The sequence below is a fragment of the Platalea leucorodia genome, assembly GCF_965183815.1.
Source record: "Platalea leucorodia genome assembly, chromosome: 3".
Lineage (NCBI taxonomy): Eukaryota > Metazoa > Chordata > Aves > Pelecaniformes > Threskiornithidae > Platalea > Platalea leucorodia.
In genome coordinates this window covers 20,680,831-20,694,325 of record NC_138825.1, presented here as the reverse complement: position 1 = coordinate 20,694,325, position 13,495 = coordinate 20,680,831, and the positions used below count along the sequence as shown (strand labels likewise).

The 13,495-nt window shown below is 52.9% G+C and overlaps 2 protein-coding genes across 2 annotated transcripts in view; both read right to left on the bottom strand.

The window, feature by feature from the left end:
* LIN9 (lin-9 DREAM MuvB core complex component) overlaps window positions 1–13,495 on the bottom strand; it is a gene marked incomplete at its 5' end in the record, with an annotated part of 274,917 nt that overhangs the window by 215,043 nt on the left and 46,379 nt on the right. The window lies entirely within an intron of this gene.
* The window catches only part of ITPKB (inositol-trisphosphate 3-kinase B), a 70,317-nt gene that overhangs the window by 14,132 nt on the left and 42,690 nt on the right, over window positions 1–13,495 (bottom strand). Inside the window, exons 3-4 of the mRNA XM_082307699.1 lie at window positions 2,160–2,259; window positions 1,312–1,525 (exon numbers count right to left, since the gene is read on the bottom strand). Of these exons, the coding sequence (XP_082163825.1) occupies window positions 1,312–1,525; window positions 2,160–2,259 (314 nt within the window). The remainder of the gene's footprint in view (window positions 1–1,311; window positions 1,526–2,159; window positions 2,260–13,495) is intronic.

The following is a 13,495-nucleotide window of genomic DNA, read 5'->3' as shown; positions in this document are numbered from 1 at the left end:
TAATCCCCAGCATTAGCCCAATTCACTCTCCCTCACCAGCTCCTCCCAAGCACCATCTTATTTAATGATGATGGTGCCCGGCACATTTGCCCCCTTGCCTGCTCTGCTTGTCTTAGCTCCAAAAACCCAGGTGCACAAATCACCCAACCTGTGATTTGTGCACGGGAGGCTCTCCTCCTCCCAGAGACAGCCACAGAAGCAGCCGGGCACCATGACCAGCAGGTCTTCTTCTGGTGGCTGTCACCTCTGGGTCCGGAGTGGGTCCCATCTCCTTCCTGCGGCAGCGTGTTGTGTGCCAGCCTGGGCCACGTGGCTGCGCTGGGGCCCCCTGCCCTTCTCTCCACCCCTCCGGCGGAAAGTATTCCTCGCCTCTTCCCTGCAGACAGCCTGACACGCCAGTTCGAGTTTCACATTGGGAGTTCAGGAGGGGAAAAAAAAGATTCCTCCCTCCCACAGAACCCATCAGCTTTTCCAGCAGCGCAAGCGTCTCCACCGCGTCTGGGCTGCGCCTTAGCCAGTGAGGGGGGTCTCAACCCGCCCTGCTGCCAGCCTGCAGCAGACCCAGGGCCGAGTGGTGGCCTGAGACTGCTCCAAAACTGGCAGCCGCCTGGGGTCACCGGTCCCGCTCACATTTGCTCTGGGACACCCTCGTCAGCTGTGGTGTCGCTAGCTCAAAAACTGCTGCTGGCCAAGTGGCTGCAGCCTGGGATCTTGGCGTATCTGTAGATGGTTCTCAAGGAGGACACGGGTAATGTTGCTCATCTGTTAGGAAACATTTCAAGAACTTTGCATGACAGGCACTAAACTACTTAGCACACACATTTCATCCCTCAAGTGTGCGTGGGAGCAAAGGGTGAGCAGAGGGAAAGTTTCTTGCTCACCAAAGCTGTGCCATTCAAGTGTCTTTATTTCACCCCTCTGGCACCCTGGGCAGGATCTCCCACACCTTTTTGCTCCCTGCCCCTTGGCTGTGTGCTCCTGCAGCAGAGAGAGGCAGGTTGCCATCCTCCTAAAAGCTACTGTGCCATTCTGGTGTACCCAAACCCAAACAGAGTGCTGTCCCCTCTGCTACACCAAACCGCTTTCCCAGCACACGGGACAGTCAACAAGCAGAGAAGGAAAGAGCCTGGGGTGTCCTTCCCACACCCAGGCTTCCCCATGGCTCTCTCCACATGCTGTTGGCTTAGCTTTTCCTGAAGACAGGCGAGTCTGGTGTTCTTGCTTGCGTGTTTCAGAGGGTTTTACCCAAGAGATGCATTTGCTTTGAGTATCCCATCTTCAAACTCAAACAACATCCCCAAAGCCACTCACCTGACCCCCATTTTGCAGTCCATAACGCAGGGGGAGTCAAATTCAGCCAGCAGATCTTCCATCTGGTTGTATCGCTCCCCATCCTTCACAACATCGCCATGGTAGGCAGGAACATAGGGCTTCAGGACATCATTCATCAGGCGATCAAGGCAGCGCTGCTCCGATTCACAGTGCTTTTTCAGTATCCTGCCGTTGGCCGCTGCCTTGAAACTACCTGAGGGTGACAAGGGACAATGTGGCACTTGCTTTGCATGGGGGATGATGCTGTGCCCTCCCAAAACAAGAAGAGCAGCCCGACGCCTTGGAAGCATCTCTGTTTACACCTGTACCCGAAAGAGTCCCCGCAGGCTGGGACTTACAAGCTCAGACTGCCAGATTCACATGTAGCATCAGAGGTTTATGACCAGGAATAACACACCTTACCCAGGGCAGAGACCTGCCCTGCAGCACCCAACACATTTGCCTCACAGCCTCTGTGTACTTCATGGTAGGTTCACACCTTTGTCTCTAGGCTCATGCGTGGGGCATCTTTGTGCTGGGCAGCACCACGTGCTTTGCTGTGGATCACCAGGAGGGCTTGGGTCTCACCCAAAGGACTCAGCTTTCTGCTGCTTAAGAAAAAAGCAGCAGTAATACCCGCTGGCCCTGGGAGACTGAAAGCACCGAGCACTGCACCTTCACCTCACCCTCCCTAGCATTTAGGTAAGTCACTCTCCTGGGCTAGAGATGTGGGAGCTGAAATCTGTGACATTCATGCAGCAGTCAGAAGCAATTCTGGCCAGCAAAGCCCATTAACCTGAGACAACAAAGAGCCTTTCCACCGCTCTGCCCCTCCCCATGCTCCATACCTGCGTGTCCCGCTAGCTGGATCCAAGGGTACTTCTTCTTGAAAGACATCACAAATGGGGACCAGTGCACCATATTCTTGATCTTCCGCCATGATTTGCTCTAAGGGAAAAAAAAATCATAAAGGTGAATGCAACGTTTCAAGCTTTTACTGTCTGTAAAGTCACTTCGGGCAGCACGCAGCTGTTTTGGACAGGGGAGGAGGCACCGGAGCCAGCGCAGGATGGAAGCAAACAGAGAAACTGCTCTTTTCCCATTGCCCTGTGCCAAGCTGGAGCCGCTGGGCCTCGACTCTACGTTCGAAAATCACGAGTAACTTCACTAAAGTGGATGGCGTTACAGCGTTGTTCCAGTTGGCTGCTTCTGCTGCCGAGGGCCCGGCCATCCGCATTACCTTGTCTCCGCTCCCCGCATCCCTCTGCAGAAGCAGCAGGGACATTAACCCATCCTTGGGTACCGCATTAGATCACAGCAGACGGAGCGGGGAAGGGAGCCCGGGATTTCTACCCGGCCACAAAACTCAACTCCAGCTCCTGCGGGGAACAAGAGCCGCTCACACAAGCGCGCATAGGCTCACCGCCTGGCTTTTGTTCCCCGCTGAAAGGCAGCTGCTTTGTCCATTAAGCTGGCAACCCACGTGTGGCTGATCCGCCTGCTTTGGCCCATCCGTAACTACATTTTAGAGAACAATTCCCTCCTGACATGTTGTGTTTCTCGCCAGATAGATTGCACAAAATTATTTACATGACCGTAACGAGGGCTGCATCGGACATACGAAAGCCTCCTTCGAAGGCTCTTTCCTGCGCGAGTTTTTCCCTGGATTGTTCTGGGGAACATGCCGCCAGTAAAAGGCAGGGGGACGACCTCTTATCTCAGCCCCAGAAGGCGACAGTGCAAACAAATCAGGCGAACAATATAAAACGACGACAATGGAAAAATGCCTTCTTTCAGGAGCTGGGACAAACAGACGGCATAGTCCTGGCTGCTCCAAGCTACTGGGTTCAGCCGGAAGCCCACAGATAAATTATCCTCATTTGCTCCGCTCTGAAGGCATGGGAGGGAGCCTTCCAGAAAGCCCAAGTAATCTCTTCCTCGTGTTTGGAGAACCAGCCCTTGTTCCAGTAACGCTTCGCAGACAGGCAGTGAAGAGCCAGCAGCCCCAACTTGCCGTTTGGATGCTTGTTGGGGGTGAACTCACAGTGCAGGAATCCGTGCTGGGAACTGCTGACATGTTTAAACAGTGAGGAGGAAGCCAGACAAAGATGTTAGTGTCTAAAGCGTGGAAATTACATCGGGTTACCCCGTGCCATGCACCAGCCCCGCCGGGGAGCAGGGATGCATCGCACGGAGATGCAGGGGCTGCCTGCACGGTGGGGACTGGGGGTGGGAGAGGGCAAGAAGAAAGGTCCTTCCCCACCTCCCAGCCCGGGAGGAGCAGGGTTGCCTTTCCCTGGATGACTGCCCATGACCAGGAGTGTCCCAGCACGCCCTGGCACTGGTACAGCAGCGCAGGAGTTTGGCAAGCAGCTGCCCTAGCACAGGGTGACACCGGGCATCCCCTTCGCCCAGGCTCCTCTGCGTCGCGGGTTTGCTCTGCCGCTCGGCTTGCTTGCTTTGGCAGGGGGGTCGGGCAGTTCCCTACCTGACATGAGGATGAATGGTTTTATTTCCAAACGGAGTGCCAGAACTTGTGTGCTTTAGCTGTTCTTTGTTCTCCTTTTGGCAGAGAGCAGGAGGGAAGGGGGGGGTGTCCCCTCCTTTTGTTTTTAAAATAGTAACATCAAGTCCTGCCTGATGTCATGAAAAAAAAGGGGGAAGAAGAAGTCTCTGAGGGAGTTTGGACTCCAGATGAGCATGACCCACCTCCTCTAAAACAAGGAGAAGGAGTCCTCCCCCCACCGCACAGCATCGTAAGTCAGTCAGTCCCAGGAAACACACTAAGGCAACGCGCCCTCCCAAGCCAAGATTTTGGTTTTTTGGTGCTTAGAGCTTTATAGCTAAAACCTTGAGGTACTTCAAAGCACAGGCAGAATGAAGGCAAGTGGCACCCGAAGCAGGGCAAGCCACCCTGGCTCCCCGCCACCGGGGCTTTTCCAGGAGCCGTGCGCTCTGCTCGGGCACTGATCCCAGCACAGGGTATCGGCCCGAGTACCCCCGAGAAAGAAAACACCACAATGACCTTTCTGCTGAGCTGAACAAGACAGAAAGCCGGTCACTGAGCACACCCGCACGAGGAACAGGTAGCACATCCCCAGCCCTTTACACCTGAGGGAAACGTTTTCATTCAGACACCACCCGGTTTCAGACACACCTTTGGCCAGGCATTTCCAACCCAAGTTTTAAGGACATGTTTAAGGACATGTTTTATGGAGAGGCTTGAGGCTGCTTCGTCCATCTCAAGTCACTCCTGACCTGCTGGAAACAGGCTGCGAGGCAAGTTGTTGCCACCGCGGGGGTCATCGGCAATGCTGCTTCACGCGGCCCATTCCCCCCGGCTTCGTGGGGGCAACCGCATGGCCACTTGCAGGATGGAGGAGGGACTGTGCCCTCTGCAATTCCTTCAGGAGCCGTTGGATTTTTGTTTTACGCCTGAGCCACCTCCCAGTGTTATGACGGAAAGTTTGCTTCATCAAAAGGAAGCTCTCCCGTGCCCTCAGCCCATCACACGTTACTGCCCAGCATACACAGCTTGTTTTGCAGAGCAGCCTGCTGGGACCAATTTTTTGGGGGGTGTATGTATCTATACAAAACGTCCGGTGGCTCTGTTGTGGGAGTGCTTGAAAGGTGGTGAGTTTTGCAAGGGGTAGCTCCCCTAGTAAACCAGCAGCTGCACGACTTCGTCTGTCTGCTCTCCAGGGCTGCCGACCCGCTGCAGAGGAGAGACGGAGGCTGGACCATGGAGGAACAAGACTGGACAATGCCCCCAGTGATCCTGCCACCCTCTGTCTGAAGATAAATTCTCCCTAGGTAAGGAGTTGCTCTAGAAGTTCACCCTTCGTACTTTCCCTACAGCTTCAAGAGAGATGTTATGTGGCTGTGAACCAGCAGCAGGGTCCTTCACAGCCACTGAGGATGGCTGAGGGCCTCCAGCAAGAGGGTCTGCATTTATTCGAACGCCAGCATGGGTTCAGACGGAGGTGAACATCTCAAAGCTGATGGCTTGGGAACCTGGTTGTGCCAACCCCCGTGTCGGGCTCCTGCAGCTGGCCATGGAAAATCAGAGCCATGAGGTTCACACCACTCCAGTTTGACTCGGTGGCCACGTGCAGGGAACAGCCCCTCTGCGCTCGGTGGGCTGCTGCCTCCTGCCCTGCCCTGCATTATTAATGTACAAAGGGAGTATTAAAGCTATTTACAGTAAAGAAATCTTCTTTAACCCAGCCTGTCGGGAATCGTAAGGGCATTGCCTCCAGGCTCTTCTGTAACTTTCGGTTTATATTTCAAGAAGTAATTTGCACATAGGTCCAGGAGCGTACATGGAGGAGTTACCTGCAATAACTGCCCTGACTCAGACTAAAGGATTTTCCACCATACTGGAAAAAACAGCTCTGCAGGTGGCGTTACCAAGTGATGCTGGTGGAGATACGCGCTCTTCTCGTTTGCCTGCAAGGAAGTGAGCACGCAGGTTGTCACGCCGAAAGCTGAGCACACTTCCAACTCTTTTGCATGATCAAAGCCTGCGTCTGCTTGTGGCACCCTGGCACCCTGCTCTCCCCCGAATCCAGCTCCGCAGTTGCTTTCCCTCCCAGAAAACTCACGAAGCCGTGCTGACCCACTGCGCTCTTGCACACACAGCAACGGCATGTAGCCTGTAACAGCAGGGAATATGCACGAGGTGTCTGATGCAATTCGACACTTTTTATTTAAAACCTGTTTCAGCATCAGCAAATGCCGACTGATTAGCTGTTAGGCAGCAAATTATTTAGTGACTCTGGAAATATATTTAGTGAGGAGCGGCACCGTTCTCCCTAGTCATCTGCCACATGGAAATGAAGCTGAGCAACTGTCAGAACCAACTCTAAAAATGAACTTTCAAGGGTTTCTGCAGCACTCTGCCCTCTTACAGCTGCTCGCTAGCTTGCTTTCACTCGCTGCGGAGCGCGGTGCCCCGAGCTGGGGGTGGGATACGGGCCAGAGGAGCTAAGCCCTCCCAGCAAGCCCCCACAATTGGTCAGTGGGAGAGGAGTGCTGGGAAAACAATTTTATCATCTGCTGCATGTTTAACTTTACTTATCTGAAGCTTAAAGCAAACTCTAGGCTTTCCCCATCTGTCAATAGAGCTTCATATGGAAAGAACAACATAGGAGAATTTAGTGCCAACCCAGAAGGTCAGAGGATATACTGTGTTTAATTAGATTAAACAAAAAGTGACTGATGAGCTATAGGGAAAATGTACGGTGAGCACTGAGCTCATCAGCATTCCTTTAATGTCTGCTTGAAGGAGACATGCCTTTCTGGGACTGCCTGTCGCCTCCCTTTCCCAGCATGGATGCTGGTGGAATTTGACTGGTGTTACTCCCCATGCACGGAGCCAGCGGGGTGCTCTTCTCTTTCCATGCATTGAGCCAGAGAGATAGGCAGTAACTGATTTAATTTGCTGAAATGATGGTTTCCTATGGTTTTACGGGACCAAATGTTCCTGGAAATAGCAGGAGCTGGACCTGTATTTCAGTGCTTTTTATTAACTAGAGCATGCACCGTTAGAGACAAGATTATACAGCTGGGGCAGGGGATGGGGAAGAGCGGGAGCAGCATTAATTTAATGATTTTTCCCACTTCTGGAAAGAACTTCAGCCCCTTTCTCCCAGGAAGATCCCAAAATAGCCTAGGATCAGAAGAGATGGAGAAAAACTGCGAGGAGACAGCAGTGTCACCAACGCTCACCACTTCCCCTGGCTTCAATGGAGTTGCTGCAGCCCAGGGGCTTGCATGAGCGACACCCTGGCTTTCCCTTCACTTGGAGAAAGCCCCGCTCCTGCGGCATGCTAACATCCAACCGCCCTCAGCATTCCTTGCAGAACTGAAACACCCGGGTGGCCAGGCAGCCCCTCTGGCACATCCCCGCTGCCCACCCCTCGCCAAGCGCAGCGGCTCAGGTGAGGCACCGCGCCAGCCTTGCCCCAGGCCCAGCACCCTCGCTCACTCCTCGGGCGCCGGGGTGACTCCCCAAACACCCTCCTGCGGGGCTAGCATGGGTGGGAGGTGCAGCGGGCCCTCTCCGCTCTTTGCTTTCACTTCCAGCTCTTCCAAAAGGAGAAGTGCAGCGTGGTGCTGCGGTGCCGGCAGCCCCTGCGGGAAGGGGCTTTTGGCACAGCTCAGAAGGACTCTGGCATGTTTCACTCACAAGTAGGACGGTCGGCGAGTCGCTCCTTGTGTCCAGAGCCTTGCTGGTTTAAAAAACAACACAGTGAGCAGCTGAGAAGGGCAGACTTTGCACCGGAGAGCTCTCTTCTTTAATAACTAAATAAGTGGGGGGAACGTTTGCCCACAGAGTTCACTCCATGTCAGCCCGCTCCGTGGCCACGCACATGCAGCCAAGGAAAAAGAAGCCATTTAGTTTTCCATGTTTAAAAGAATGAATGTGTTTTCTTTTGGTCTTTAAAAAGTAGTTAAGGTTTCCCTAGTGATGATTGTTTCCCTTGACTGGGAAAAACCTTGTCACTCCAGCCACGGCGAGGAGGCCAGCTTTGTTCATTGTGCTGGGCGCCGGGCGCGGAGGGCAGCAGGGCAGAGCTGGCAGGTACCGCGGGACGCCTCCTCCCGGCACCTCCTGGCATATGGGTGACCAAAATGCCAGATCCCGGCTGAAAACCCTCCCGTGATGGGCTGCGGAGTGCGATTGCTAATGTGGTGCAGAGCTGGGGTTATGCTCTGCTCAGCTTTGCCATCTCTCAGCCCCTCAAACCTCTCCCTCTGTCCAGGCGGCAACAGAAAGAGCCCAGTGACTGCTTCAGTGTGCACCGGGCTGTGACTATTGACCCTGATGCTGGAAGCAAGTGACAGCCCATATTTTACACTGTTTTCCTCCTATGCAAACTCCCCTCATCCTCATTGACGCATTTGCTTCTGTACTGCAGAACGGCTAAATAGCCTTGTTTTGGCCAGAGGAGCAGCTTGCAACGGGAGGGCTTTGGATCAGCAGGCATTTTTTGGTTTAGTTGCACAAGGCATTTAATAAAAACTTCAGCATTTCCCCAAAACCTGGCAGAGGCAATGCCAGTCAGGGTCCCATGGCGGTTGTTGATCAAAGGTAAGGTGAGGCCCAACAACAGACTTCACTCAAGTTAATATAAGGAAATACAGTTTGATGCCTGAAAAGCATTTCTGGGTGCCTAGCAATTCTAGTTCAAACCCCCAAGCCCTGTTAGAAAAATGATTTTGATGGCTGGGGCATAGAAGCTTCTGCTAGGGCGTAGTAGCTTCTGATACTTTCCAAGATCTCCATCTCCTTTAGAGAGAGAAAAAAATCCTAATACATGCATTATTTCTTTTATTTCAGATGCTTGTTTTTCAGAATAGTCTCATTTCAGCCGGCAAGGATTTTGCCTCCCACAGGAGAGAAGCCACTCCCATCTGGCTTTGTGAGGAATGCCCTTTTCTCCAGTGGGATCAGGGAGCGGTCCCACCAAGACCAAAGATCTGGGGTAGAGGGTCATAGAGATAAAGCTACTGCCTTCTCTGCCGTCTGCAAGAGATCAGCATGTGCGATAGACGAGCCTCCGTAAAAATGCCTGAAAGCCAGGAACATCTGCTCGGATCATCGAAAAAATATTCCAGTGTATTGGAAAAAACCAGGAGCTTGTTGCAGGCTCCCTCTTCCTGCTTGTGATGGAGGCGAGGAGAATTAGAAGCAGCAAAGGCAGATGGGTGAGCAGCAGTCCTTCGGTTTGACCTCCCCTATCACAATGGAAGGAAACGGAGCGGCGGTGGGAGCCGGCTGCACAGAAGTCACCCATCGCGTATAAGGACATTTGCAACCTCCTCACCCCCAAAGCACAAGCCGAGCGCAGCAGCGGCGTGGGATCCGCGTCGGCGCCACGCATAGGGTTAATCGCTACAGAGAGGAGAGGCAGTGTTAGACCTCTCTGTCCAATCTGGCAAAGAAGGAAAGAAGCTGAAAAAGCCGAAGTGAGAGCGAAGGCAAAGCCTGCATTGGAGCTCAGAGTAACTGAGCCTCAAAGCTACGGTTGTCTCCATGAGGCATTTCTTCCTGACGGAGAGCCTTAACTTCAGTAAAGCTGAAAACCTCCTAATGCAGATCAGCCATAACTGACTTTCCTGTAAAGCTGGTTGAATTATAAATTGCCAGCATTAGACACGTTCAGCCTACTTTCCTGAGTGGGAACTGATCCAGATCTCTGGAAATGTATTTGTTACTCATTAAGTACACACAAATAATTTTGTTAAGCAATTTTCAGCTTGGAGAAGGTAAATTCAGAAACAGCTAATCATTTTTGGTGGACAGCTACTTAAGCCATACAGGGCTTCTTCCTCAGCAAGCAGCTAGCTTTTAAAAGCTAGCAGATTATAAAAATACTTGCTGGTAGCCAAAAGTGGGCCTCGGTGACTCGATTTGCCAGAAGAGTCCCAGAGCGCTGCAGCCCATGTGTGCAACACGCTGGTGCACAGAGCTGTAGGCAACCAGACCAGGCGTCCAGCTGAGAAACGCGATGTGCTGTCCAAAGATCTGAGCCTGTATCAGGGAATTTGTCATCGGCTTTGATGGAAACTGCTCTGCTTCCATCTGGAGACTTGCGTTTGATCCCTTTCCCAGTTCCAGAGTATTCACCACTGTCTTTCTGGTTCGGAACGTTATTTCTGCTCATCGGCTCCTCTAGCAGTGTAGCACAAATTGGGGACATGGGCTGCTGAGCCCTTGGCGCTTCTTGCTCTCATTCTGCCAGTGGGAAAGGACCCCCCCAGCCTTCCCAACCCTTCCACTGTACATCCCAAACTGCTGCTAGCTTCCACAGACCTCCAAGACCAGAAGACATGCCCCTCTTGACACCAAACAACTGCGTCAGCCTCTGATTGCTTGATTTGAAGTCCAGCTCAGCAGCCTAAAAGCCAGAGCTGCAGTTTAGGATATGGAAGAGATTCAGCTCTTAAAAGTCACAACAGTGTCCCAGTGGGCAGCGGTTTGGTAGGGTACAGCCTTCCTGCAAGAAACAATCTTAACGCAAGGCACTGAGCTGTGCTTTTACACGACGGGGAGGTGGGACGGGAGCTGTAGGCTTCGCCAGGTCCTCCCGAGGGATGCCCCGGGCCCCTGGGTCCTTTGGGAAGGGAGGTCCCTGGCACAGGGCATCTTGGGAAGCAACACAGGTGCTCAGCCCAGCAGGAGATGGTAAGGTCCCAGTTATTTCCAATCTGGCTTATTTAGACTGGTAGATAGAGTTACTCACGGGACGCAGGATGCTGAACACCCTCTCCTACAATTTGAAGGCAAGTTTTTAGGGATTCAAACCAGGACGCTACATTTACAGTCTGCTTGGTGGTATTTTGGGTCAGAGACACCAAACACAGAAGTAACATTAATGAGTGGAACAAAGCAGCTGCTAATGCTTGTTTTTTGAGTCTTGATTTCTTCCTGTCTGCTTCTGGAGATGACCCAGAAGGGCTCAGGACTGGACTGGTCTGCTCTCCGACGTGGGCCACAACATGAGCTGCAAAGCCCAGAGCTCATACCCCCAAAGAAGGGGGTTGTGGATGGATTTCCTCCCCGCTCAATGCCCACACCAGGCACACACTACGGTGTGATGCTACATCACTCATCCGTTCAGCCTGTGGTACTACCAGACAGGGTGGACATGGGCCAGACAGCACAGCCACTGACTTCCAGTGCTGTTGTAGCCATCTGAAGTATTTCCTCTGGCATTAGCATGGACAGCATTGATCAGGACACTGTAAATATAACACCCTAGGAGCATCATGCCCATAAGCATTGACAACGCACAAGCAAGGTTACGCAAAACCAAGTCACGCAATGTTAGTGAAGCAATCTGCAGGAGAAGCTGGATGAGAAAGGCCTGGCTTTTAGACTTGAGCTTTCCTGTTGCTGAACCCCCCAGCAGCTCACGCTGGTCTTGGATGCAGAAAACATTTCCATTGCTGTTCCGTCGCTCTGCCCGCTCACGGAGCTAGCTCGCTGCTCTTACGCTATTCGACCACAACTGAACTTCACTTTGCGGAATATGTGAGTGAGAAATGCATCTGTCTTCCATGAGCAAGTGAAATGCTCGGATGCATTTTAAGTGCCTTCGGCTGGAGTGGGAAGGCAGAGACGGAAGGGAAGAAAAAAAGGGCCAGGCAATGGCTGCGGTAATCTGTTTAGAATAAAGAATTTTTTAAATTAGTCACAAGCCCTGAACATACCCACATTTACTGGGTATATGAAGTGTAAAAAGCTGATTTAGAAGAGCAGTTATAAGTTTCATAAACATGACTAAAGCCTAAAGCTGAATGTTCAACAGGCATGACCTTTTAATTCCCCTTTAAATCAGTTTAGCACTTTCATTTGTGTTTGGAGTCCCTCATGTTTGGATAGCACTTTGATGATTTAAAGTACTATTTAGAGTTTTATTGTCTCTCCTGCTTCGGAGCTGGGACCGCAAATCCTTTGCTAAGTGGCTGGCGGAGTTTCTGCTTGCACAGGAGCTCCTGGGAGCTCCAGCCTGCTTCAACTGTGGCTCCCTGGTACCCTGAACACGCCGCCATGGGATGAGCCCCTTTTCCTAGGCAGCTCCTAACTATAATCAGCAACCAGGAGGAACTCCTCCAGGAGTGGAAATGCAGTTTGATACTCCTTGGTTTCAGATCCTTACAGAAGGAGCATATTAGAAAGAGAAAGATGGTGGCTTTGGGAAACCTCTTTGCCCAGAGAGGGGCATTGCAAGCAGCCAGGATGCCGCTGGCGTGTGCCGGGGCAGCACACACCTCCTGTGCCATGCAGCATCCTCCCCGCAGCCACAGCCCTGCTGCGTATGCACCGGGCTGTGCCCAAAGCAACTCCTCGGGTGATTACGCACAGCGGCCAAGGGGCCTCTCTTGAGTGGGAGGCCTGGCTCCGCATCCCACAGGCTCCGGTCTTAAAACAGCACTGACCCCAAGTGCTATTAAAAAAAAGTGGTCGAGACCTGAAGGCAAAGAGAGGCTTGTTACAGGCACCGTGCACCTGTGGACCAGTCCCGCCTTGTGCTGCAAGGTGATGCACAGGCTAGGGCAGTGCAGGTCTGCTTTTACAGCTCTCAGCATTCATTACTCCTAGCACTGGGGCCTGTGGGCACACACAGGGTTTCTCTCCACCAGAATGAGACAGATATAAGTTTGTATGCCATGGACAGCTTCTGAGCCTACCTCATGGGTGCTCCGGAGACAAGGACTTTCTCCTCCACCAGCTTTCTGGCTGTACTGCCCCGAATGGGTACGGGAAGCACAAACCTTGCACTTTAGGAGAAGCTGCTCACAAGGACTCCTTCCTTGCTGGACACATCAACCAGAGGCTGTGCCGGAGCCAGGGGCTCCCAGGAGCACAGCAAGGCCAAGCTAATTAAAGGGCTTCAAACACCTTCAAACACAGGGCATCTCACATGCTCAGCAGCTCGTTCCCGATTCCCCACACAGCAGTGTCAGGCTGTGAACAGGGAGCGTATCCCCATCGACTTCAGCCGGATTACCCCGTTCCCTGTCTGTGCGGATCCAGACCCTGCTGCGCCCACGCTCCTTCAGGCAGGGTGCTTGTCACCGCCGCACCCGGGAGCAGGCTCATCCAGCCTGGCGAGGACAGGGAGTGGCACAAGCTCAGCAGAGCGAGAGCACCGGCTGTGCATGGCCGCTGCGCCATGCGGGTACGAGTGACCTTGGAGCACAGGACGGGGGGAGGAATTCATGTTAACAGCACACTTCATCTGCCCCCCAGCCCATTACAGCAGAAGGTCTGACAGCGAGCAGACCTCAGCACAGCACCAGCAGTAATTTTATCCTCGGCTTCATTTTCAGAGTTAAAGCCCTACGCGCACCCCTTAGCCATTTTAGTTATGAGTCATCGAAAAATGCCAGCTTTAGCAATGTGGCTCAGCTTCTGCAGGGCTGGTACATACCTCTGCTGCCGAAGCCAACGTCCTGCCACACCTGCCTGGCGTGAGAGCATCGGACGAGTGTGCCAGTGCCGGCTGGGCAGCCCTGCACCGGTGAAAGGCCAGCGGGGTGGTGGGGGAAGAAGTCGTCACGGCATCAGGCAAGGAGGTTTCTTGCTAGCGATGAGCCACGGGGGTTTCCTATGCTGCTTCTTTCACTCTGCCTCTGAAGCTTGCGTGCAGAGCTGGCAAGCCCTGCTGCA